Genomic DNA, 26,474 nt, shown 5'->3' with positions numbered 1-26,474 from the left:
ACATCATAGCGCTGGACCTGCAGCGCCGTCATCCCCGATGACATCATAGCGCTGGACCTGCAGCGCCGTCATCCCCGATGACATCATAGCGCTGGACCTGCAGCGCCGTCATCCCCGATGACATCATAGCCCTACCCTGCAACCAACCTCGGAGCCCCGCCCCTCCCCACCTACTCACTTCTTTTATTGGTTCGGAGACTGCCTGCTCCCTGCAATCCCGCCTCTTCGCCCAAGCAGCCGCTTCTATTGGTCTGCGCTGCTGCCCGTCCTGGGGTGGTGGCGGGTTAGGTAGAGGCAGAGGAAGCGGCAGGCTGGCAGCGAGCTTTATATCAGTGAACGAAAATTGCAAAAATAAAACGACAGATTGCGGTTTGCACTGAAAACACAGGTAGCCATGGAGTCGTACGACATCATAGCCAACCAGCCCGTGGTGATCGATAATGTAAGTCTGCGATTTATTGATTGAAATCTCCCGCAGCCCCGGGCTGGGAGGAATGGAGAGATGGCTATTGCTGTATTGTTATTGTTATTTGCGCATCGGGCAATTCATAATAATACACCGCCTTTCGTTTTCATTGATGCACGAATCACTTCATATCTTGTGTATTATTTCTAGCTGCCAGTAACTAGCAGTTCTGATTTTGTTATTGTGTGTAGTATTTAAAGCTGAAGCATCGTCGGTTATTTTATACAAAACAATCTGTATATAATTATTATTATTATTATTATTATTATTATTATTATTATTATGAGGAATTGCTGAGGTGTCGGTTTGATATCCTTATTAATCAGACACCTCCTCCCCCTTCCCTGTCAAGGCATGCCATAGTTTAAACGCAACGTCAGGTATTAAGAGTATACTGTCTTTAATATGACTCCACCCAGCTTTATAACAAGATAGTCAAGCGTCCTAGCGACGTGCACCGCTGGGGTGTTTGTTTTTACACACATTAACACTAAGGAGGATTTTTCTTTTTTTTTTTTTTTTTTTTAATGTGTAGCTCCAGCCCTCAGATTGATGGCGTGTTTATAAGGGGTTCTGTGCCCAGGCTGTAACACAATAATATAGCGGGGTCTAAGATATTAAGAGAGCCGGAAAGACCGCATGTGGGCAAACTAGCGTTACTGTCAACAAGCTTAGAAGCATGTGGCATTTCTGGCTGCCTGTCTGGTGAAAATAGAATTGTCTTTAAAAGTTGGACATTATATATATATATTACAGTATATATTTCAGGTAAGTATTTGATTATTTAGAGAAAAGGAGCAATTCCGCATATGAGAACTGCCCGGTCGTTTTTATTTGAACCCCTGATTATCCAGCTGCCTGTCTTGGGGTTGAAGGGACTGAGTGTGTGTGTGGTGCAGGCCCTGCAGTGGCTCTAACGGCTGCACACTGGGAGTCTTGTTCCCACCCCTGCAGTTGAACACGCATCCCTTCTTCAGCCTGGGCTTGTGTCTCGTGACTGTGCCCAACACAGAATACTTAAAAAAAAAAAACATGAAATGCAAATTTCTTGCTCCTAAACGTCCTGTTTTCCAGTCTTTAATTTTTTTGCTTCCCTTTCCCAGGGATCTGGGGTTGTCAAAGCCGGGTTTGCAGGAGACCAGATCCCAAAATACTGCTTCCCAAACTAGTAAGTATGAAGGACCGCTCTGCTACGGATGCAGCTGGTTTCCCCTTCAGAAAACGCCTTTGCGTGGGACCTCTTTAATGGAGTGCTGACCAAAACCCTCCAAATCCATTTCTATAGGGCAGCGATCGTTGCTTTGGTTCTTTTTAGATAGAATGATATTTCAAATATAAGTGCAGAATGTAAAAGGCTGTTGTTTCAGGATCGCTAATCACGTTCTGTGCTCTCGGTTCAGTTCTGTCCAGTGGTCGCGCTGCAATGAGATCGCGTGACCTACAGTGCAGGAAGTGGAAAGCTAGCAGGAAGCCGGACTCTAGTGTCCTTGCACAATCCCTGTTTGAAGTAAACTGCTTCTAAGGTCGTTAGTGCCGGCTGACGTTTGCTGCTGCTTCCATTTCAGTGTAGGACGTCCCAAACACGTGCGGGTGATGGCGGGCGCTCTGGAGGGGGACCTCTTCATCGGACCCAAAGCTGAGGTAACCCTGTCCCCTCTCTCTCCCTCTCTCTCTCTCCCTCTCTTCTACCAGCTCATTCATATCTGTGTGTGTGTGTGGCTGTGTGAGTGTGCTGGAATTAAACTCTGTGTGTGTGTGGTTGCCCCGGTGATACTGACCCGTGTGTGTGTGTGTGGTTGCCCCAGTGATACTGACCCGTGTGTGTGTGTTGCTGCAGGAGCACAGGGGGCTGCTCTCAGTGCGCTATCCCATGGAGCACGGCATTGTGAGGGACTGGAACGACATGGAGCGAATCTGGCAGTACGTCTACTCCAAGGACCAGCTGCAGACCTTCTCTGAGGAGGTGAGAGGAGGCTGGAATAAATCACACCCATTGGTTTCATTTTACTTCGGGGAGAAAAAAAAAATAAATTACTGTAAAAATGCTATGATTCTACTTCTGTTTTCCTGCTAATTCAAAATATTCTGAAAGAATATTCAAAAGTAAAAAAAAAAAAGTTCATCCCAGCACTACACATGTGTGTTGTCAGTGTTTGTTCTGAGGCACGTCGACTGTGTCTTTGAGTTTGTGAAGGCTGGTCTTGTGATTGGCTGAGTGTGTCCCCCTCTGTTTTCCCAGCATCCTGTGCTGCTGACAGAAGCCCCGCTGAACCCCAGTAAGAACCGCGAGCGCGCGGCCGAGGTGTTCTTCGAAACTTTCAATGTGCCGGCGCTCTTCATCTCCATGCAAGCCGTGCTGAGCCTGTGAGTCCGCTGCACTGCACTGCACCCCACTGCTCTGCTCACACTGCATCTTACGGATTTAGTGTTTGTATAAATAGCTGGCTTCTAACAATATAAATCAAGTGAAAATAATTGTAATCCAACAATTTACTTCTAATTTTAATATCTCAAGCATGTTTGCCAGTAAAGTCTTTAGAAACTGTCAAGCAAAAGAGATCACACGAGACTTCTTATTCAATCAATCCCTCAAGTGTTTAATCACCTCCTGCTTTACCCAGTTCTCTCCGTAACTGAACGTTTTCGCGGCACCAAAACTAGTGATCGATTTGCAAGTGTTTCTCTGCGCTCAGGTACGCCACGGGCCGGACCACGGGCGTGGTGCTGGACGCGGGCGACGGCGTGACCCACGCGGTGCCCATCTACGAGGGCTTCGCCATGCCGCACTCCATCATGCGCGTGGACATCGCCGGGAGGGACGTGTCCCGCTACCTGCGCCTGCTCCTGCGCAAGGAGGGCTACGACTTCCACACCTCGGCAGAGTTCGAGGTGGTGCGCACCATCAAAGAGGTACCGGCTGGTTTTTATTTATTTTTTCTTTGTGAAACCGTACAGGCACGTGGGCGCTGAAAGATATTCCACGAAGCAGCCCAGAGCTGTTCGTTCGTTCACAGTGCTGGTGTGTTCACAAGCGCGGGGTGTAATTTGCGTTGTTTGTTCTCCTCCCCGCCTGCAGAGGGCGTGCTACTTGTCGATCAACCCCCAGAAGGACGAGACACTGGAGACGGAGAAGGCTCAGTACACTCTACCTGACGGCAGCACTCTGGATGTGAGTGTGTGTGTGTGTGTGTGTGTCTGCCTCTGTCTGTGTGTGTGAGTGAGTGTTGTTCTCCAGTTCTGATTTCTGCTCCCCTCAGATCGGGCCGTCTCGGTTCCGGGCTCCAGAGCTGCTGTTCCGGCCCGACCTGATTGGAGACGAGAGCGAGGGGATCCATGAGGTGCTGGCCTTCTCCATCCAGAAATCGGACCTGGACCTGCGGCGCACCCTCTTCTCAAACATCGTGCTGTCTGGGGGCTCCACGCTCTTCAAAGGTACGTGCCTCAAAACACACAGGTAAGTGACATCAAATCACACACAGGAGAGTGACATCAAATCACATTGCTTTCAAGGAGCTGACGTGGAGTCAACGTTACTGTAAACATCAGAATGCAGAAATGCATTATGTCTTCTGTCTCGTGAAGCGCTTATTCGATTGTGATGGGACTTGGTGGCAGCGTTCCATAGCTCTCGTTCTTGAAGGTCTCAGAATCTGGCGCTGTCCGGTGGACTCTGTGGATCTGACTCCTGACCTCTTCTCTCTTCCAGGCTTCGGTGACCGGCTGTTAAGCGAAGTGAAGAAGCTGGCACCCAAAGATGTTAAAATTAAGGTAAGGGTGCACTCGCGGGTCCCACTTGCGCTGCACCCTCTCCTCGTTATATTCTGCGCATATCATTACAAACAAAAGCTGTGGTGCATGGAGCCCTGAACTTGTGTGGTTTAACTGGACAGGACAGGAATCGGCTCCTCTGCTCCCCCACTCACACTCCTCCTCTCTCTCCTGTTTGTTTTCCCTTCTTCAGATCTCCGCGCCTCAGGAGCGATTGTACTCCACGTGGATCGGGTATGCAGCCGTCTTGTCATTTATTAATTTTGAACGTTTGTCTCTTCTTCTGTACAACTATATATATATGTGTATATATGTATATATATATATATATATATATATATATATATATATATATATATATATATATATTATATATATATATATATATATATATATATATATATATATATATATATATATATATATATATATATATATATAGTGTATATATATATATATATATTATCTATATATATATGCGTATATGATATTTATAATATATATATATATATATATATATATATATATACATATTATATATATATATATATATATATATATATATATATATATATAATAATATATGTATTTATATATATATATATATATATATATATATATATATATATATATATATATATATATATATATATATATATATATATATATATATATATATATATATATATATATATACAGTGAGTAAATGATTTGCAGCAAGACTAGGGGTGTGGATTGTATTTCTTATTTTCCCCTCACTCAACCCTTGCATATTAAATACTCTGGTATCCTCTAATCACATCTTTAAAATCCATTGTATATTTTTAATGAGCAGTCTGTCCCAAAAGTGCTGTGTGCCCCCAAATAGGACTCACTCTTCAGTTTACCCTCAAAGACAAGTTTCTGGCTCAGGACTGCCCAGGACGACACTGCACTGAGTACTGTGCCTGGCTTGGCCGTCACTGCTCGGCAAAATAGAGGACAAATACTCCACCCAGTGACTGTTAGTAAAGGAGTCATGTTTAGGGAAGCACTGAGCTTGTGAGACGGATTGCTCATTAAAACCCTTCGAATATTTCTATAGAGGAATCTTAGAGTATTTTTAATAAGGGGGAGGGAAACAGGGCAACTCAGCCCACGCCCCCCGGTCTCGCTGGCTGTGTTTTTCACTGGGCGGTGCTGTGTGTGCGCAGGGGCTCCATCCTGGCTTCTCTGGACACCTTCAAGAAGATGTGGGTCTCCAAGAAAGAGTACGAAGAGGACGGGGCCCGGGCTATCCACAGGAAGACCTTTTAGAGGGAGGAAGAGGGGCTTCCCGGGACCCTCCGAGTGTGGGTTAGGATTGCTCCAGCACCCCGAGAGAGAGGAATGAGGGGGTCGAGATCGGCATGCCTTCTTCACTCCCTGCCCTTCCCCCTTCTGTAGTGGATTAGCAGTGACACATTGCCATCTGTACATCTGTAAAATGGTCAACATTCAATGACTTCCTCAAATGCAAAACAAATAGGAAATCTGTACAACCCCCCTCCCCCGTCCTTTTCTTATTAAAAATTAATTTGGTTGTCATATCCTGGCTGCACATCACAGGGCTCTAGTTTGCAAGAGCTCCCCCTTTCAGAGTAAGCAGAGAGTCACGCCCGGAATGTTTGGAATGGGTAAGTTCTAAAACGAAAAAGGGGCGCGTCCCAAACTCCCTTCCCCTCCCAACACTAGAAGAACATAACACTTACGTGTCGATGTTTGATTTATGATAGGAGTGTGATCTAGCTAGTGGTAAGCTTTCATACTGTACATGCACCCATACAAACCTTCACATGCAAGCGATTCAGGTCTGTTAAGGGTAACCTGTTTATACAAAGTGAGCGATAATTTAAAGCTTGTTTGCAGAACTGTATAGATTTCAGAAGTGCTTAAAATAATCTCCATATCGGTGTAAGACCTACAGAAGTCTCCTGGAGGGCACATATTGCGTTCTGCATGCAAAACGACGAAATAAATGAAGTGGCGTAACAACTCTGTGTAGCGATGGTGGCTTCTTTAACAGTCTTGAGCATTTTAACAAACGGTGCACTGTATTGATTTCCCCAAAACTTAAGCAAACCTTCTTTACTCCCGGGTTTAAGCGAGGGGTATGCACGCGTGCGTGTGTGTGTTTTACACCTTTCTCCTTGTGTGGGCAAGCACTGAGGGTGTCTGAAGGAACCTGGAGCCAGCCCTGTAGTCTGATCCTCAAGACAAGCTTTTCCAGCTTTACCCCGGGTCTGAGTGTTACCCTGCAGAGGGAGGTTTGTAAAGAGCGCTAGCTGGATGAAAATCCTCTTGCCTCACTGTTTACTAGAAATCGCGTGGCTCTTTTGCTCTGCGGTTTTCAAATGCAACACAGTCAAGTTTTAAACTGCTGCTTCCTAGTCGCTTCCTGTGCTGTAGGTCGTGTGGGAAGATTGGAGTGAATCTGACCGACAGCACAGGAAGTGTTGTATATTTAAATAAATCTGCACAAGACAAGGGAGGGCAGTGATGACGTTAGCAGTGCTGATAACACCTCGGGGTTATATAACTCCCTTGAAGTGACACTAAAGTGTTTTGATGAATGTAATCGTCCGCCCCCCCTTTCCCCTGAAGGATTGATTCGCCCCATTGGCCTGTGTATATTGGAATATACCATCTGCCTCCATTAGGGATCTGCATCACCTGTATAATCAGTGGTTTGGAAAAAAAAAAAAAAAAAAGTCGACTGAAATGTACAATAAATTAAAAGCGTTTGCTTGTACTTTTCATTTTGTAAATTCATTATAACAATAAATTAATTAATGACGACAGTCTCGAGTGTTTTTATTTGCCCAAACCCTACTCCTGTGGGGTGAGACGGATTCTCTTTTGGATTGCATGGTTATAATGGGAGTCAATGGGGACAAGCTTCTGCTAGTATCGCTTTGGTTTATAATCGCAGGGGATATTCTGTTGGATTTGGCTGATCGCGGATAAGCTGCAGCGGGTCAGGCCCGGCGTTGGCACTGTCACAGATCAGCAGGCTCATTTTTTCCAGGAACTTCCTTTGATTTCTTTCCAGATTCCTTTGCTGGGGGAGTAGGGGACCTCTGTCCTGGACATTCATTTTCACGGAGCTTTGCAAAGCGCTGGCCTCTCCGTCTGCAAATAATTTTACCCAGCAGAGAATTCCAGCAACTGCTGGTAACTCAAATATATCGTATTGCTTTTCCAAAAGCGATATATGTTATAATATATTCCAGTTATAGTTCCACATCATATAAGGATAATACGATTTCTGAAGGGGAGTCGACGCTGTAAGGCTGACCAGTTGAACACCAGCAAGCTATCAAGCTCTGAGCGGGTCATTGCTGGAGTTCAATGCAACATCGTGAGGAATAGTGCATCTTTAAATGGGAACATTGCATGCGTGTCATTTGGAAAGAGATGCTTAAAATAAAGTGCTATTTTTTTTTTTTTTTTTTTTTTTTTACCTTATGCAGACAGTACGAGATGTCGTCATGAATGCCGCTTTAAGTTTGATTCAGGGCTGGATTGCTACTGGCTAAAATAACACGTAGCTTTACTAAATATACCACTGCAGAATAAATAAATAAATAAATAAATAAATAAATAATGACACTCTCATGACGTTGACGAAATTAGGGACTCGTGTTCCAGCCAACCAAACCTGCTGAATTCCTGGTCCGGAACTCGGCCGCCGATTGGACGCGCCGAGCCCAGATGTTCTGGAGCCGCTGTATGATTGGCTCCGCGGCGCCCTCAGCCCGCACTCGTGTTCTAGGCTGTCTTTAGGGTAGTTGAGTTCAGTTCTTGTGTGAAGTTTTGTATATATTTTTTGTAAATATCTATTTTTAAATAATCTATTTTTTTATAAGCTTTTTTTTTTTTTTTTTTTTTTTTTTTAAATGAGGAGGGTAACTCTTTTCGTGAACGGGACTTCCAGAAGTGGCAAGGTAAGGATTAGTTTGGGGGGGGGGTGTGATGTGGTGATTGAATTAAACAACCAGGGAACTAATAAATGAATTCATGCGGGGGGTGCAAGGAAGCAGCCCGCATTGCGGATCTTAACGACAGCGGGGGTGATCGAGATCTGCAGCTTGCTCGTTGTCAAAGCAATAGACATACATTTAAAACCGATTTAACTAAAAGCTGGGTGTCTAATTTAATATGAGAAGTTATACACCGACTTGGTAATTATGCTGCTTTTAATCAAAAGCACAGAGCTGTGTGTGTGTGTGGTGTGTGTGTGTGTGTGTGTGTGTGTGTGTGTGTGTGTGTGTGTGTGTTTGCAGGAAACGACAAACGGGAAGAGGTCCACATTGGAACGAGTCACAGTGTATCTGATCCCTAAGACAACAACTGGCTTCTGTTGTTAATATCCCACACCAAAAACAGATATGTTTGTTCTGTTTGCTTGCTGTCACAGTTTCTGTTGCTCAGTCCGGTTGAAGTGATATTAAAAAGGTTCCCCTGTGCTGTATTTAATAAATATTTAACCGAACATGCTAAACGTGGCACACAGTACATATCTATATATATACTCATATATATATATATATATATATATATATATATATATATGAGATTATCCATATACATAATCTATTTGTAGAAACATTCCAGCAATGCAATACATGGCATAAAGCAATTGCTTGCCAACTGCAATTCTACAGTACACTGTGGACAGCAAGCGATATGTATTTTCATGACGTGACACACAGCAATCGCTGTGAAGCAGCGTTCGGTGGCATACATTGCATACCAACCGGTCAGTGTCCACATTCTCGCAATGCTTTAGCTATCAGCTGGTCTGGCTGCACATTCCCGCGGTACAGGCCCGGCTGTGATGTGCTGTGCTTCGTGTTTGAGGTCCCCAGTGAGTGCTGATCATGGCTGGCAGGCTGGTCCACCTGTTTGGGATCCCCAAGCTTCAGATGACCCGCAGGCAGACAGGCACATTCTGGGGCACATTCCTTCTCTCAACCTGTTTCATCACACTCAGAAAAATGCCATCAAAGTGCTGGCTGGACCACCCTGCAGCTTGAAAATGAGAGTTTTATTTTTTTATTGAGTTTGCATTATTCCATAAGGTGGTGGCGCTAACAGACCAGTCCCTGTCTTTCCTCCTGCCCAGGTGGTTGCAGTCTATGGGACCCTGGCAGACTTGCTGTCCGTTGCCAGCAGCAAACTGGGAATCCATGCCTCCGCCCTGTACAATGGGAAAGGGGGTCTCATCGATGACATCGCCCTCATCAGGTGAGAGGGAGAGTGGAAACACACTGCACCGTCCGCAGGGTAGGAAGGCTGAACTGTTGAAGAATGACGTTTTGATTACCTGTTGGCACATTCGTGTCCCATCCCCAAAGACAAGACACACAGTCAAGGATCGCTTTTTTCCCAAAAGCACTCTGGGAAGCCCCTGTGCACCCTGTACCGCTGTTGAAACGACACAGTAAAACTGCACCACGACCCACAGGGGGAGAGGATCAGCAAACAAGAGGCTCACTCAGCGACGACCGGGCTAACGGCCTTCTCAGTGTTTGAGAGTTACTGAGCTGTTCGTCATTCTAACACCTCTTTTTCCTTCCCTCCAGAGATGATGACGTGCTGTATGTTTCTGAAGGAGACTCTTTCATAGGTGAGTGAACTAGCTTCAGCAGGGCGGAGGGGCACCAAACTCGTCGGGCTGGGATGAAAGAAGCTGCTGGCCTGTGTTGGTGGCGCCCGCCTGTGGCTCTTGCCCTGGCTGAGTCCTGCCTTGCCTGTCGTGCTGATGTTTTGCACTGTGTTCCACAGACCCCCAGGTGGATGGGAGGATTGCTGATGTGACGTCTGGTGCAAACACAGACTGGCTGACTCTAAACATTGGGGGCCGGTGCTTCACGACCACGAGGTAATACAGATCACCCCTTCACTAACAGTGTGAGGCAGAGCGACTCAGCTGGCTGGGTGTAATTGCATTGAGCATAGAGAAGCAGGTGTAAGAACCCACTGCTCCTGCAACATCGATTTTATAGAAGATTGTATGTGTGCAGCCTTTTATTGGGGATGAGAAAGACAGTGACTATTGAACATGAAATAAGTTGGCTTAAACGTTTAACACAAAGAGCTAACCATGTTTAAACTCTAGACTGTTAACACCCCCCTGTTCGGCAACGTTAGGGTTAATTCAATTAATCAGATGTGAATGCTGTCCCCTAACTCTGTCCCTCCTTCCCCTTCCTCAGGACCACGTTGGTGAGCAAGGAGCCAGACAGCATGCTAGCGCACATGTTCCAAGACAGAGGTGGGTCACTCGTCACCTCTTCACTGTCACAGACCAGGCAGCAGCCTTCAAAGGGATACTCCTCCTGTTCTCACCCCCCCCCCATCCCGCTTCCTCTCTCCTTCAGAGCTGTGGGGGAACAAGCAAGACCCCCGAGGAGCTTACCTGATTGACCGCAGCCCTGAATACTTTGAGCCCATCCTCAACTACCTGCGACATGGGCAGCTGATCGTCAACGAGGGCATCAACCTGCTGGGTGTGTGGAAATATAATAGCAATATAATAGTCTTTATATAGCGCCTTTCAGAGTGAGCCACCATCACAAAGTGCTTTACAAGACTAGGGTGTGTGAGCTATACGCTTACAGCAACGTCTCACCCCAAAGACGGAGCACAAGGAGGTTCAGAGACTTGCTCAGGGCCACTTGCTTCCCCTCGTGACTGACCTGCTTTGAGGGAGCGCGGAGTTGAAAAGGTCTTGGAAGTGAAATGGTGACGGAATACCTGACAGTAAGAGGCAGGCAGGGAGCGTTCTTTAACTCCTGTCTGTGCTGACTTCAACCACTGGGAAAGTGTAGATATCTGCAGTGTGTGCGTTTTGTCTTTATGTCAAAGAGACAAAAAGCAAATGTTGTGTATGTGTAACCCGTTTGACGAGCGCAGAAATACCGAGGGGCTGTTTTCTTTGCTTTTTTAATTTTTTTTTAAACTCTGACCTGTTCTGAGGTGTCTCTGGTCTTCGGGACGGCTCTTTCGGTATGGTATTGAAATGCACTGACTGTGTGTCTCTCCAGGGGTTTTGGAAGAGGCTCGGTTCTTTGGGATAGAACAGTTGGTGGAACAGCTGGAGGTTGCGATCAAGGTAAGGCAGCCCGACGGCTGGATTTGTTTGAGAGAGAGAGAAAGAGAGAGAGATATGAAATCAAATTTCTTCCCCTTGTTGCTTCCCAGAATTCCCAGCCGCCGGAAGACCACTCCCCCATCTCGCGGAAGGAGTTTGTGCGCTTCCTGCTCGCCACTCCCACCAAGTCTGAGCTGCGCTGCCAGGTAGGGGAAGGGAAGAACCAGCGCGGGGGCCTGAGTTAATGTGACTGTGCTCTGTGTTACTCTAACTGCTAACCTCTCTCTGTGCATCTCTCTGTCTCAATTTCGCTATAGCAGCAGTATTACCAAAGCAATTACAAAATACATTAAAACACACATCACACCAAATGATTACAGAAAGTAAATCTATATAAAAAGGTACGGAAATATTTAAAGATGCTTATTTGTACACACATGAACATCTCTCTCTCCCTCTCTCTCTCTCTCTCTCTCTCTCTCTCTCGCAGGGTTTGAATTTCAGTGGTGCAGACCTGTCTCGGCTCGACCTGCGCTACATAAATTTCAAGATGGCCAACCTGAGCCGCTGCAACCTGACCCATGCCAACCTGTGCTGCGCCAACCTGGAGAGAGCGGACCTGTCCGGAGCAAACCTGGAGGCGAGTCTGTCTGTTATTGCAGCCTGGAGATGAGGGCTGTCCGTCATTGCAACCTGGAAGTGAGGGCTTTCCTTTCTTTCCTTGACTCACACTCTCTATCTTTCTTTCTCTCTGTCCAGGGTGCTAACCTGCAAGGGGTGAAGATGCTGTGCTCCAATGCAGAGGGCGCCTCTCTCCGGGGCTGCAACTTCGAGGACCCCTCTGGGCTCAAGGCCAACCTGGAAGGTGAAACAGTGTGAGGGGGCAATTTGAGATGCAGTGGGAGGGGGCACTCCAAGACGCAGTATTTTGAATTGTCACTTTTTTTTTTTTTTACTTGTTGCCAGTTTTTTATTAAAAATGTATGTGAAAAATACCAAGCAGAATGTAATTCAGAATGTAGTCAACTTTGAGGCTAAATGAGTTCATTCTATAGGGCGATGCTAAACTTTTGACCAGAGCTGTAACATTTCTGTACGTCTCTTCCGGAGCTATGTCAAGGCTGGCGAAGGTGATGTATAACCTCCTACTGCTGGAGGTATGATTAGCAAGAGCTTGATTGTTTTGGCAAGCAAGTTTAAACTTGGTAGCTTAGCCTAAGGCCTCTTCAGCGCTGGTCTTTTCCACTTTCAAGAAAAGAATCAATCTTTAGTTGATGCGTGTTAGTGGACCAACATATTGCTGTGGCCAAAAGTTTACACGAAGCGAGGCGAGTTCATTCCACGGGGTGATGGAGAAATGCATGGCTGCAGCTGCAGCTTTTCTCTCGGGTTGCTGCCTGTTGAAGGTGACGGGCAGGGACTGAGCCGAGCGTCTCTCCCCAGGCGCCAATCTGAAGAATGTGGACATGGAGGGCAGCCAGATGACTGGAATCAACCTGCGAGTGGCCACTCTGAAGAACGCCAAGCTGAAGAACTGCAACCTGCGGGGCGCCACGCTGGCAGGGACCGACCTGGAGGTGAGAGGGACCGGGAGCAAGGTGGGACGGGACCTGGTTGCGAGGGGGTGGGAACACGATCTCGTATCTGTGAAGTCGTTTTGAGATGCAGCTGTCGTGTCTCCTAACTCGGGTCTGATAAAGACAGTCTTCAGCACAAGCTGTTTTAGTGCGTCGTCCAGATCTGGGGATTCAGTTAGTTTGTGTTTTAATTTCTGAAGAGTTTTTAAGTTTTTTTTTAGCATTTAACACATTCTAATCGTTTCAGCTTCATTAGTAAACATGTTATGAATGATTTATTTTTATCTGTCAGAAAAAGCATTTTGAAAGAATATTTGAACATGGGTGGGGAAATGTGTTCAACACTATCTCTAATTTACTATAAAGATGCTTGAATGTCCTTGTGTGTGTGTGTCTCTCACACCCTTCTACATTTTTGCCTTCCCTCTGCCCCAGAACTGCGACCTTTCTGGCTGTGACCTGCAGGAGGCAAACCTGAGAGGCTCCAACGTGAAGGGGGCCATCTTCGAGGAGATGCTGACGCCGCTGCACATGTCTCAGAGCGTCAGATAACCACAAACAGACAGAGCCACTCCCTCCCTGCCCTCCCCAGCTGCTTCTCTCCCTGACACTGGGACCAGACTCCCAGACACCAGGCTCTGATCGCCGGCTTCTCTCAGGGCTGCTTCCCCCCTGCGCCTTCAAGATCAATCTTTTTGTTATGGGAAACCAAGTCATGTAGACAGGTTTTGGCATCATTGCTCAACGCCAGTGATGATGAGGATGATGCAAGCATTGTTATGTATTTTACAATGTCTTATTGGGGTTATTGAAGACAGCTACGGCATTGCAGGTTTGTTCTGTTCGGATGAGTTGCAAATCCGATCCCGGTCTAATCCAGCGCTGTTGCTCTTTGTGTTTTCTGAGACGGGACGTAGTAGTTTGCTCCAATTTTGGGGTATTGTACCCCTCCTAACCCCCATAGCACACCTCAATGGGAGTGAACATGCTACCCTCACTCCCTCCAAAGTAACTAGGGGCGGTTGGGCTTGTCCTTAATGAAGAAGCCATTTTTCTTGCATCTTGCGAGTGGTGCAGCTGAAAGACGTACAGGGTATGTGGCGTGGTCCTTACAGTCCGATATGCTACAGCAATATACAGAGGGAACGCTGAGAGCGCCATCTAACGAAGGCAGTCATAGTAGAATTTAAAGATGTTGCAGCTTTTTAAAAACCCTTCAGACCCTTGTGATTTTGTTTTAGCTCGGTTTTCATTTCTAATACTCTTTGAAAAGACGAGAGTAAAGAGCCGGCCTCTTCTCCGCTTTTTCAGTGAAACAGCAGGAAGGTAGAGTTCCAGCAGTCTCTCACCCCCTCTACAACTCAGAAACATCACAGAGAATTTGTATCGTTAGTAATTCTGTAACATAAAGGCATGAACGTTTATTGTCTCCAGCCCGCTTGGTAGAGGACCCATCTCCTGGCCAATTGGGCAAGGCTGTAGACACCTTCTTAAAGCTGAAGGAACACAAAGCCACTTTGTGGCTTGGAACTTGGTTGCAGGAGACGAGGTTTCAGGCCACTGCACGGCACAGCAGGGGAGACTTGGGTGTTTGATACAGCATCCTCAAACTGGGTCTCCCTGTGGTCTCCTGGAACCAGGTTTCAAGCCGCTGTTCCTGAAAAAATGGCTTAATAGATAGAAAAAATCAGCTTAATAGATTAGATAGACCGAGGGTGGAGATAGAGATGAATAAATCAGCAAGTGTGAAGCAAGTGTGGCAATGTGATTCAGTGGCGTTCTAACTGGAAAGTGACACTCCCCAATGCGGAGGGGAAAGGCGGTCGTGTAGTGTTGTGCTTTCAGAGGCTTTTCACAGTGAAGAGTATTAGAAGTGACTGGAAGCTAATGCAGGCTGGGGCCGCAGCTTTTCAGACTGTAGCGAGGCCCGCTCCTTCGATAGCAGGCAAGGGGCAGTAACATTGTCTTCCAGAGTGAGGCAGCGTGGAGTCGGACTCCTGCGATTTGCAGGGTGAAGGCTGTTTATCGTGATAGGATATCAGACTGTATTCCTGTACTCTGCAGTGGAAGCTGGGGTTCTGCCTGCACGCGGTTGTCTTTTACACAGCCTTGAAACCGTGGCACTTAATAATAATAATAATAATAATAATAATCAGCTGTGGATTTGCACTTCGGTTCCCAGAATTGTATTCGCTCCAACAGACTGTTATAAACCAAGTTTACCAATCCCTCAAGTTTGTGTGTCTCTTTATTTCTGTGGATGGAGTGCTGTGATTGTGAGAAGAAGAATAATAATAAACACACACAAAGCCAGCAAAGCCACTAGCAATGGAGAACGCCCATGTTTATACTGCATATCTGAGCCTTGCACAAGAGCTCCCTTCCTTGTGGACCGCAAAGGGTTAAATAAGTCTTTGAAAAATGAGAATGCATTGCCGTGCTTCTGCATGGCAAACCTCTCTGAAAGAACCGCTTACCCAGTTGTGATGAAACTTTGGTATTGCTAGTATTTGCATTACGATCTTGAGAGTGTCAGATTGCAGGAGTGCGTGAGGTTTCTCTCTAGCTGCATCTGTACGGAACACATTTTTAGTTGTATCTTGGAAGAGCAAGCAGTAAATGCACAAGCTGCGATATACTTTACCACAACTTGTTGGATTAGGGCATCTAGTTTGGATTAAAATCTACAATTTTTATTATGAGTTATTTGTTTATTCTGAGTTGGTCCTGAGTCATACCTCCTGCAGGTCTCAGCTGGCTCTCGGAAACAGATTTGTAATTAAAACAGCGAACCCTCCCCTGTGTCAGACGGCTAATCTTCTTAGGCACCTTTTAAACAGATTTACAAATGATAAATCGCAGCAGGTGATTCATTCGTTAGAGGCTGGATGACAGAAAGGGCTTGTCTGTTAATCTGTCTCCTGCGCTGTGTTAGTTAGGGAAACACAGGAGTGGTTTATTCAAGTGTATGAATCCAAAAGTTAACTTTTTCTTTTGCTCTTGTGTTGAACAACTGTTTAAAACTCACTTCCTCCCAGTCCCTCAGCTCTAACTACAAGGCCACTTTGCCACATTCCAGTCCCTTGGTACGCATGACAGATTTTACATGGTACATCTCACAGGGACGGAATTTCAGTCTACGGAGGTCATGCTAAGATTATACAAGGCTCTAGTCGACCCCATCGAGAATGCTGTGTCCAGTTTTGGCCAACTCTCTACAAAATAATACACTTAAGATACACTAATAATGCACTTAAGAAGGTAGAGAGCAGGGCAGCTAGGTGGATCGCAGGACTGAATGCCATGAGCTAAGAGGACAGGATAAAATAGGGACATCTCTGCAGCCTGGAAAAGAAAGAGGGGACTTGACTGAAGTCTTTCAAATCCTAAATGGTCTAGATAATGTTAACCCAAGACACGACTTCAAATTGAGCACAGAGAGAAGAACAGACATGGAAGCTGTGTAAATGTATGTTTAGAACCGAGCACTTTGTCAAACACGGTGTTATAAATGCATGGACTCGCCTGGCAGGTGAACTGGGGTCTAGTAGGGTGGGCTGAACTGCCTTTTCTCATTTCCAAACCTTCCTTTTATTCTGACGTGCAAAACATCTGAATCTGGAGCTATATGAAGCATACAGATCTATTTTCCTGCAGTGGATATTTGTCGTGGTGATCATGTGCCATCTCTCATTTTGAATGGACAGCTATGGCTGAATTTCTCTGACATGTTTGTTTATTTATTTATTAGATAACAAAGCACTTAGAGCTGAAAAGGAAAAGATTAAGCTTTTAGCTTTTAATGTAATCCTGAGAGCGGCAGGTTAGGTTTGTATCTCTGTGAGGGCTGTGTGAGTGTGTGTGTTGCCCTACTCTTCCCTTGTCAATGCCTGTTGTGGAGGTAATCCCAGCCCAGGGGGTCTTGTGGCACAAGGCTGGGGGCTGGAGGCTGAGGGCTGGTCCGCACACAATATAAACAGCAAGCACACAGCAGATCAGCGCTTGTCACGGCACTCCACACAGCCCAAGAGAAAAGGTAAGTTTGTATTTGCGTCTAACAAAACAGTACCACGTATCTCGCCTTGTTTTGCATGGTCCATTTTGCATTTTTCATTGTAATATCTGCGCTACTTTAGGTTCGGGAAAGTCCTCAGCTTCCCAGTTCCCAGGAAATCTACTGCACTCTCATTTACTCTTAGTGTAAGGGATTGAAGGATGCTGCTGGCTGATATAACCAATGCTTTTAAACTCGGCACAGACACCAAGACTAGAGACGCAGTTGGAAATCAAGACTTGGGACCGAGAAAGGAGACACTGGGAAAGGAGAGGGGTGTGGGGATGGAATGGGTTGCCTAGCCATGCTGTGGATGCTGAATTACTGGGATCCTTAAAAACTTGGCGCAGTTTTGAGATCCAGAAATGATTGTTGTTTCAGCATGGCAGTGAGCAGAGGTGCCTTCGTGTGGCTGCTTCTCACTCTGACGGCCGTGTCGGAGGTCTGCTACGGCCAGCACTGGTCGTACGGACTGCGGCCTGGCGGAAAGAGAGAGGCGGAGAGCCTGCTGGACACCCTGCGAGAGGTACGCCCGCTGACCCAACTGTGAAATTACGTAAAAATGCACGATGCACAAATGCGTGTTGTGTATTTTACTGCGTGTTAATTAGTTATGTGCGTGTCGGGGAGCTGTTTGAATTGCTGTGTTGTTTTTCTGCAGATTGCTGACACGGAGAAGCTGGCCAATGCAGATCACTTGGAGTGCGGTATGAGCTTCCATCACAGCCAACTCAGCGGCCTAAAGGGGGTGCTAGTGAGTAATGCACAAACTAAAAAGTGGAGTAGTCCAGTTGTTAAAATTCAGGGCTTATAACCAGAAGGTTACCGGTTCAAATCCCACCGCTGCCACTTACTGACTCACTGTGTGTGACCCTGAGCGAGTCGCTTCACCTCCTTGTGCTCCGTCCTGTGGATGAGATGTTAAATCAATGTCTTATTGTAAGTGACTCTGCATATAATGCACAGTTCATCTCTGTAAAGCACTTTGCGATGGTGGTCCACTGTGAAAGGTGCTATATAAAGATATTATTATTATTATTATTATTATTATTATTATTATTATTATTATCTTGTTAGCAGTAGCAACATTATCACTGTTCCTGTTCCAGGAATAATGACTTTATTACTGGAACGTTGTTCCTGTCTGTGTAGATTTCTGTGAATTGTTATTGAAAAAAAAAAAAAAAAAAAAGTAAAATTATCCGAGTAAAATAAGTGGTAGATTTTCTGCAGATGCCTGTAGATTTTTAATATCTTCTTTTTCAGGAACGTCTGGTTGACGGAGAATCGGCAGGAGAAAGGATTTAGAGAGGGTGTAAAAAACACGTTTCAAATCAAAACTCTTCTGTAATAAAAGATTAAATAACTTGAGTGTGTGTGTGTGTGTGTGTCTTTCCACAGTGCAAACAGCTACAGGGCTTGGAATAAAAATAATAATAAAACCATTATCTGTATTATACACGCTTTTAAAATAATAATAAAACCATTATTTGTATTATACACGCTTTTAAAATAATAATAAAACCATTATCTGTATTATACACACTTTTAAAATAATAATAAAACCATTATCTGTATTATACACGCTTTTAAAATAATAATAAAACCATTATCTGTATTATACATACTTTTGTGTAAATGGTCGATCCTGACACTGTGCAGATACAACACCTGAGAGCAGTTCTGTATATACTTTGATAGAGGGTGGACAGAAAGTGCTCGGTTGGCAGGTGCTTCTGTGCCAACCGTTAAAAAGTTTATTACAGTAAAATCACAGCAAAGCGTAACAAAGCATGCTGAATCATGGTAAAGCACAAGGATGCATCGTAAACCGTAAAACACAGCCAGACCATGGTAACCTATAGCTAACACGTAACTACGTACAGATGTACTGTTATGCATTAACATGCACTCTTATACAATTTATTATGCTTGAGTCCTGCTAACACGCCACCCAGTGGTCAGTGTTTGTAATTCCACTTGCTGATTACTAAATCCACGTTCACGGATGTTGTGTGAGATGGCGGCCACAGTAACCTCTGTTTTGGTTTTGTTTTGCAGAGTGCCTGACCAGGTTATTAAAATAATAATGAAAATACAACACTCGGTGTGGTAAACCTTTAGAAGTCGAGCGTAATTACTGGTGTGTCTGGAAGTATAATTACGGTGGCCGGGAAGGCTGCGCGCTTTTTGTGCAGAACGCGTTTTGATGCGGAATTTCCCTGCTGGATTTAGAGACTGCAGAACCTAGAGGTGCGATCACGTGTCTCTACCATGCTTCCACGGGCTTGTGTGTGCATTGAGCACAGACTTTATATTTACTTATTATAGCATAAAAGCGACCAAGCAAAACTGTAAGAGTCAGTCTGCATGGGCAAGCCCGCTTCTGCTGATGGGCAGTGAAGCACTGCGCTGTACCGGTATACTGCCCTCCCCTCCCGCTGCAGGTCCATTCGGGTCTCAGTGGGTGTTTGAATGTGCTTTGTGTATAATTGGTTGTCACTGGAGTGTATTGTTCACATGAGCTGCCTCGTTATGTTATTCATAGTGTACAGCGCTCTGGGATGTCGCGGTGTGAAGGGCGCTATATAAGAAATACATTAGTATCATGTACGAGCGAGCAGACAGACAGCCTCTCCGTGCGGCACTGTCTGCTGTTTGAGCTGCAGTGCGTCTTACGGACACCAGAGGGAGCCATAATCACTCTGCTTGAGCTTATTTCATTTCCATCAATGACCTGCAGATGGCAGCAAAGTCCCTAATAAGAATGAACAGAACTCAGCAAGACGTTCTCAGAGCAGAAGTACTGCCCCTTTTTACAGTAATTGAAAGATTCTTATGGGAAATACTGTGAAAGTGCTTTTAACTTGGATCAGGAGCTGCTGTTCTGTTGTAGTTCCAGTGTAACACAGTCTAGATCAGACAGTATTTATCCCCTTCCCTGTGTGGACTTGGACCATTAAAAGGGCTTCTCAAACTCGGTCCTGGGGACCGCCTGTGGCTGCTGGTTTTCATTCCAACCGAGCGCTCAGTTACTGAACCAGACCCTTAATTGAACTGATAATTTGCTTAATTAGACCCGTTTACTTAATTTCAGCTCTTGAACAGTTTTGCATATTTCAAGTTAGCTGTAACATTTGATAAGTAACTTGAACTGCAATTGTTTAAGAGCTGAAAACAAATAAAAAGGTCTAATTAAGCAAATTATTAGCTCAATTAAGGGTATAGTTAAGTAATTGAGGGTTGGAATGAAAACCAGCAGCCACAGGGGCTCCCCAGGACCAAGTTTGAGAAGCCCCCATGAAAAGGTTCCTATTTATGTAATCTATATTGCAATGCTTTTTTTTTTTTTTTTTTTCAGAATGGCAGTGCAATTTTGGATCAAATTTCTTTTAGTGCTGCTGGCAATAAGTTGCTTAAGACAAAAAAAAACCAAACCACCACAGCATCTGGATAATTGCAATAAGAACCATTTAGAATGGTTTGAGAAAATAATTCTGAAAATTGTAATTAGAAGAAAGGTTCCTGCATTTAGCTGATTCCTCCCGCAGGAGCGCCGTGTGGTCGGAAGGTTCTGCTTTCCACTGGCACTGCGGCCACCCCCGGCAGGACAATAAATAATCAGTGTTTCATATGTGAAGTCTGGAGTGGAACAGTAAACATCTCCTGGCCCAGCTAGCGGACAGAAGTTGCATTTTGCCCAGGAGTTGTTCTGCCAGGTTTGAACTTGTGCATGCTTCAATTCAGCTTAATATTAAGGGTGCTAGTTTTCATGCAAATCCCCAAACGCTTAAACTCTAGTATTACTGATGTTTCAAATGTTATTGCTGTGAAAGTTTGCAGCCAATTTAAAAACAAGATATCGCTGCAGCCTACAGCACAGGTAAAAGTACAGCAAAGTAATTACCGAGAAGCAACGGAAACCAAAAGATGAATGAAGGTGATTCTGCTGCTCCTGCATATGCAAAAGAAAGGAAATCAATTTCACAGACTGCCTCGGCACTTTCATTTAAATAAATTGCAGAAGCCGTGCAGTGTCCGCGTCCTGAGCTGTGCGCTCGTCTCCGGGTGTGTTCGCTGCGCTGATCCGCAGTATGAGTGCACAGGAGCTGTCCAGTGGGAAGCAGCAGATAAATCTCCAGTGTGGCGCACGTCAGTCTCGTTTGATTAGAAAGGGTGATTAAACAGAGTGCGGTGTTAGAATGAACCGGTCTGGAAAGACGGGCGACCGCCCTCGTGTTGTAGCTCCCGAGATACGAGGTGAAGCTGAGGGGCAGAGCATTGAATCGCGTGTCTGGGTTTAAAAACCATTCATAAAAAAATTGTGTGAGCCAGCGGGCTGTGCAATGTGGAAGGCATTCATTACCCTTTGGGTTTGCAGTGCTGTGGAAGCTGCAATACTTTGCATTTCTTCACATTAACAGGAATTCGCCACAAGTTTGCCCAGTTCCCTTTTGAGTTAGCTGGGCTGCGGTTTCTGAGTTCACCACACCCTGAGGTTTGGTATCCTGTGCAGATGTAACAACCTTGCAGTGTGAGTCTTGGTCCAGGTCATTTATATAAACGAGGAACACTGAGGGTCTAAGCACAGACCCTGGTAGGTACCCCAATGCATTAACAGCCTCAAAGGTCCAGCTGTTCTTGTCGGACAACGAGAAGCCTCATTCAGCATGGAAAAGCACAGCAAGGTGAACTGAAGCATGGTAAAGATTATGGAAGCATTGTGGTGTCAGTTAGATATTTTTATCTGGACCGGTTGTTCTGTCAAAATAAAAAAAAAAAAATTTGAGAGGAACAGCATAAAACCTGTGCATCTGCCAGGCAGAGGAGTGGGAAGAGAGGGCTTGAAAAGCTCTCGTTAGTTCAGATTGATTGATGGTCAATAATCTCCTGATTTCTGTGTAGGATACAAACCCCGAGGCTATGAGGAGAGAGGGAGAGGGAGACGCACACCGGGGTTTGACAGCAACCACACGTGAATCTGGAAAGTTTTCATTGGGCACATCTGGCTGGTCCGTGTTTTCATTGTGGAGTGTACCACAACCACAATCCGGAGAGAGGGAGAGGGGGGGGGGGGGGGGGGGGGGGGGGGGGGGGGGGGGGGGGGGGGGGGGGGGAGTGTGGGGGGGGGGGGGGGGGGGGGGGGGGGGGGGGGGGGGGCTGGATCTCATTACGACACACCCCCGGGGGGGGGGGGGGGGGGGGGGGGGGGGGGGGGGGGGGGGGGGGGTCAGGGGGGTGCGTGCAGGGGCTGCCTGATTCAGAAATCTAACTGTGGATTATTGCTTTCCTTATCGGGGTAGTCGTCAGTATAGATCTAGAGAAAGGATCTCGTTGCCCTTTCATTATTTCGCCTTCTTAGTTTTACGGAGGCTTTACATTTCTGGTGATTGTGTGTGTTATGTTGTTCCCAAATGATATTTTAATTTTGGATTCTCCCCTAGGTGGGAAGCATTATAAAGCACAGAGGGGTCTGGTAAAGCATAGGGAAGCATTGTAAAGCACAGAGAGGTCTGGTAAAGCATATTACAAAAATCATGGCTCCCTGTGTTAAATGCGTAGTGTAAGCATGGGGAAAACGCATGGGAAAACTGAAAAGAATGTGCATATTTTTCTGTGGTATCTGTTTACTACTGAAGCAAAAGAAATAACCGACTCTGAGGTTCTTGCCAATTAGAGAAGCTGTTTTCAAGATGTAACCAAAACGAATACGGCATCCACTGACTCTACAATGCCCCAGGCGCCTGCACTTTCTATACAGTGTACTGTATTGTGTGTGAAGCTGGCACTGTAACCCTGTACTGCCCTGTAACACCTGCAAGTCACCTGGGATAAAGGAGTCAAATCAATACGTAATAATAAATATGCAGCCCCTGTGGGGGGTACGGACGACAGAGAGATCCCCCCCATGTGGAATGGGCCGCTCTGTTTATCTACGGACGTGGGTTTTATTCATTGCTGTGCAGCCTACTCTAAATACAGGGGTTCTGTTTGAAAGCACACCCAGTGCTTGTGACAATAAACAGCAGGGCTGCCAGCAGGAGGGATAGACAGCCACAGCGAGCCCCTGCTGCGGGCCTCCCACCGCTCTCTGAGGTGTGATTAGACTGAGATTCCTCTCCAGCACTGTGTGCCTCTGCACTGTTACACAACTACAAATAAATAATTGAATGTGATGGTTTCAAAGCTGTGTGTGTGTGTGTGTGTGTGTGTTTTTTTTTAAATCCTTTTTTGTAAGATTACCAGTTTTCCCTGCAATGTTTCTCAATGAGTTGATTTTATTTTTCATTTATTTTTTTGTACGTTTTTATCAAATCTTTGGGAAGGCAAGGCAGGCAGATTGAGAAGCATGTGGAACCTAGCGGCCTACCCCTTTTTAAAATGAAAATGCTTTGCTGTAATGCGTGCTTCTTTCAAAACTTAAAAAAAAAAACTTTTAAAAACCAAGACCTCTCTTTCCTTTGCACAGAGGGCAGTACCATATCAAATATCATGGGAGGGCTGGCCAAAGAGAAAGCTCTCCCCTGCCGCTGAATGGAGCAGTCCTGCTGTGAGCGGAGGAGCTCTGTTCAAAGTGGAGAGGTTCGAAGGATTTGGATTCTGTTTCTGTGGTTTATTTGCACTGTAGAAAGTCCCTCACCCGCCCAAATCCCACTTCCTCAACATCGAGTCCTGCCAGACCGGCTGAGGATATTATTCTGTCTCTAAATAGACGGTCGCTGTGGGTTGTGGTTTGGGCAGGAGGTCCAGTGGCAGCTAACTAAACAACGTTCGCTTCAACTGGCAGCAGAACTACCAGCTTTCTGGATTAATTTGTGCACCTCCACCCTCTACACATCCGCAGTTTCCATTCTGCACCGTTAGCAAAACTTTCCCTTGTAAAAGTTTGCCGTGGTGTTGCTGCAGTTTTCCCATGCTTCTAAGTGCACAAGGTTTTTTAAAATATACTTTACCACACTGTAATGGAGCTCCCCCTAGAGGCTGATGAGCTAACAACACTTGAGAGCAGCACAAGACCCGGACTGGCCTCTAGAGTATTTGGATAAATGAGGCGTCTGTTTGAGTCTGACAGGGCTGGAGGTTATTAAAACAACATGGCAATAAACATAACAGGTCTTTACAGCTGCCAGACAGCCTTTGTCTTGCATTGTCCTCTCCGGCTCTCTTGAGAGCAGGGTCCGTTTGAAGCTGCAGTAATTGGGTAAGTGGACCTCTTTGAAAGCTGGAGCCTCTCTCCCCGCCTGGCAGGAGCAGCCCCTGTTTTATCTAATGGAGCTGGCCTGTGGTAATCTAATAACCGCCTTCTGATCTGAAGACTCTTCTTCCAGGGTGCCGCGGCACTGATGGCTAATTGAATGGCTTCTGTCGCTCTGAAATGGGAGTGTTTTCTGTTAAGTGAATCTTCTTTCAGATGAGGTGAAAAGCACTGGGAAATCTGCTCAAGCTTTTCTGGTGATTGAGAGTGTATCCAGAGAGTGGTGCTGCACCGACAGTGGGTCTGTGGTAATAGGGCATGGCAGCACAGATACAATGGGATGAAGCTGCCACTTGTTAAAAAGCAAGACAGTGTTATCTTGACAATGCTATGAATCCATTGCAGTCCCACGCTCTACTCTCAGAACCAGACAGACAATGTTCTACAGTGTCCGGCCCGCTGCGCTGTGCAGACTCTGCTCCTGGTCCGCTGTGTTGCCATGGCTGGTACCGGGAGGCTGTTCTTCAGAACAGTCTTTATTTCTGTTGTTGAAGTGGTTGTAGGTAATAACCCTCAGTAGCTGCTACGCTGTCACAGAGACGGTAATGTTTTGGCCACAGATCTAATGTAACAGACCACATTGCTTCCCCAGAGCTGAGAGGTTACAGCGGGACAACTGTTGTGAAAAGACACTAAGAGATTATATTTCGGTGTCAAAACCTCGCTGTGGGTGAGGCCTGTTTTAAATCTTCCGAGGGAGGGAAAAAGTTAGAGCCGGGATCTGGAAGATTCTCTCTCTCCCCCCAAGCAGGCCCCCGGTGTCAGGGGAGTGGGTGTTTGCTACCCCCCCACCCCCCCCCCCCCCCCCCCCCCGCCCCCCCTCCCCCCCCCAGCTCCCCCCCCCCCCCCCCCCCCCCCCCCCCCCAATCCCCCCCTACCCTCCCCCCCCCCCCTTGCCCTCTGATCCCCCCCCGCTGAGCTGCAAGTCCTTCATTTCCGCTGCTGACCAAAAACACGCCCCTGAATCAGTGCCGCACACTGCCCCCTACTGACCAGACATGAGAAGACACCTACAACCTCAGAACAGTATAGTGAACTCAATTAGCTGGCTCTCAGATCCCCAGTACAGCACTGAGTTCTCTACACTAGACTGTATTGAATTAGCTGGCTCTCAGATCCCTAGTACAGCACTGAGTTCTCTACACTAGACTGTATTGAATTAGTTGCTCTCAGATCCCCAGTACAGCACTGAGTTCTCTACACTAGACTGTATTGAATTAGCTGCTCTCAGATCCCCAGTACAGCACTGAGTTCTCTACACTAGACTGTATTGAATTAGCTGGCTCTCAGATCCCCAGTACAGCACTGAGTTCTCTATACTAGACTGTATTGAATTAGCTGCTCTCAGATCCCCAGTACAGCACTGAGTTATCTACACTAGACTGTATTGAATTAGCTGCTCTCAGATCCCCAGTACAGCACTGAGTTCTCTATACTAGACTGTATTGAAATCGACGCCTCTTGTGAATATTATTTCATGTTTGATTACTTGTTTTTTTTGTTAGCTAACTGTGTTCTAGCAGCAAGCCTTGGCACCAGTAGAATTAAACAGAGACGTCTAGCTCTGTTCTGAAGAGCAGAACTAAAACAAGCTCTAAATGTTTCTCTTTCTCTGGGGCCTCAAGGTGGAGCAAGCTGCTTCTGGCTTTTAGATTAACCTGCGACCCTCAGCACTTTCAATCTAAATGGCTGGAATGCTGCGAAGGCTTTTCTAAATGCGTTTCCCAGCAGTGATGGCTAACAGATGATCTGGATTACCTGCCTGTCGGGGTTCTGTTAAGAGACTTTGTTGCCTTTCTTACCAAATTATCTTCGCAAGGCAGTGCAGGGAGGCAGTGGAGTCAGAGTGGAGATGCACTGAGTGGCATTGGTAGCACAAGGGCCACGCCAAGGGGACCAGTTTGCAATGGGGAGAACAGTACTCCAGAATGCTGACTGCACCTGTTTGAAATGAAACTACCCTCTCACCCACATGCATCGTTCAGGGTGTTTGGTTTCCAAGTCTTATTTTGGTGGTTGTTTTTTTGATCGCTATCAGGTGAAACTTTTTTAAAAGGTTGAGCCAGCTTTATTGCTATGTGTTCTGTACTAAAGACTGTTCCCAGATTCTTCTCACTAACCCCCGATGGGGGATGTCTGCATCATCAATGTGTAAAGGTGAGAGAGTGAGACTGGTTTGATGATTAGTGGCACATTCTACACCTGTGCAGTTCCCTGCTGACGATGGTGTTGTGGCA

At 46.0% G+C, this 26,474-nt stretch overlaps 3 protein-coding genes across 3 annotated transcripts; all 3 read left to right on the top strand.

The window, feature by feature from the left end:
* The first annotated feature begins 265 nt into the window (after positions 1-265).
* LOC121302197 (beta-centractin) lies at positions 266-7,046 on the top strand. Its single transcript, XM_041232015.1, has 11 exons — positions 266-442; positions 1,570-1,634; positions 2,032-2,107; positions 2,304-2,429; positions 2,706-2,830; positions 3,160-3,376; positions 3,543-3,635; positions 3,724-3,898; positions 4,173-4,234; positions 4,428-4,468; positions 5,428-7,046. The coding sequence occupies exons 1-11, from the start codon at positions 395-397 to the stop codon at positions 5,528-5,530; spliced, it is 1,131 nt and encodes a 376-aa protein (XP_041087949.1). The 5' UTR covers positions 266-394; the 3' UTR covers positions 5,531-7,046.
* Positions 7,047-8,031: 985 nt separating this feature from the next.
* LOC121302196 (BTB/POZ domain-containing protein KCTD9) lies at positions 8,032-15,157 on the top strand. The gene is made up of 12 exons (XM_041232014.1): positions 8,032-8,199; positions 9,381-9,502; positions 9,841-9,884; positions 10,043-10,139; positions 10,474-10,532; positions 10,639-10,767; positions 11,305-11,372; positions 11,462-11,557; positions 11,842-11,991; positions 12,111-12,216; positions 12,795-12,928; positions 13,364-15,157. Exons 1-12 carry the CDS (start codon positions 8,152-8,154, stop codon positions 13,478-13,480), a joined length of 1,170 nt encoding a protein of 389 aa, XP_041087948.1. The 5' UTR covers positions 8,032-8,151; the 3' UTR covers positions 13,481-15,157.
* Positions 15,158-17,236: 2,079 nt separating this feature from the next.
* Positions 17,237-18,333, top strand: LOC121302199 (progonadoliberin-1-like). Its single transcript, XM_041232019.1, has 3 exons — positions 17,237-17,508; positions 17,644-17,736; positions 18,249-18,333. The coding sequence occupies exons 1-3, from the start codon at positions 17,365-17,367 to the stop codon at positions 18,288-18,290; spliced, it is 279 nt and encodes a 92-aa protein (XP_041087953.1). The 5' UTR covers positions 17,237-17,364; the 3' UTR covers positions 18,291-18,333.
* The last annotated feature ends 8,141 nt before the right edge of the window (positions 18,334-26,474 follow it).

Source organism: Polyodon spathula, chromosome 29, assembly GCF_017654505.1.
Source record: "Polyodon spathula isolate WHYD16114869_AA chromosome 29, ASM1765450v1, whole genome shotgun sequence".
Lineage (NCBI taxonomy): Eukaryota > Metazoa > Chordata > Actinopteri > Acipenseriformes > Polyodontidae > Polyodon > Polyodon spathula.
This window is presented reverse-complemented; position numbering and strand designations above follow the sequence as displayed.

Coding starts and splice junctions, on each gene's coding strand:
- LOC121302199 (XM_041232019.1), top strand. CDS start 17,365: ATGGCAGTGAGCAGAGGTGCCTTCGTGTGGCTGCTTCTCACTCTGACG. Junction 17,509..17,643: donor TGCTGGACACCCTGCGAGAG/GTACGCCCGCTG, acceptor GTTTTTCTGCAG/ATTGCTGACACGGAGAAGCT. Junction 17,737..18,248: donor GCGGCCTAAAGGGGGTGCTA/GTGAGTAATGCA, acceptor CTTCTTTTTCAG/GAACGTCTGGTTGACGGAGA.
- LOC121302196 (XM_041232014.1), top strand. CDS start 8,152: ATGAGGAGGGTAACTCTTTTCGTGAACGGGACTTCCAGAAGTGGCAAG. Junction 10,768..11,304: donor CGAGGGCATCAACCTGCTGG/GTGTGTGGAAAT, acceptor GTGTCTCTCCAG/GGGTTTTGGAAGAGGCTCGG. Junction 12,929..13,363: donor TGGCAGGGACCGACCTGGAG/GTGAGAGGGACC, acceptor CCTCTGCCCCAG/AACTGCGACCTTTCTGGCTG.
- LOC121302197 (XM_041232015.1), top strand. CDS start 395: ATGGAGTCGTACGACATCATAGCCAACCAGCCCGTGGTGATCGATAAT. Junction 3,377..3,542: donor TGGTGCGCACCATCAAAGAG/GTACCGGCTGGT, acceptor CCCCGCCTGCAG/AGGGCGTGCTACTTGTCGAT. Junction 3,899..4,172: donor GGGCTCCACGCTCTTCAAAG/GTACGTGCCTCA, acceptor TCTCTCTTCCAG/GCTTCGGTGACCGGCTGTTA.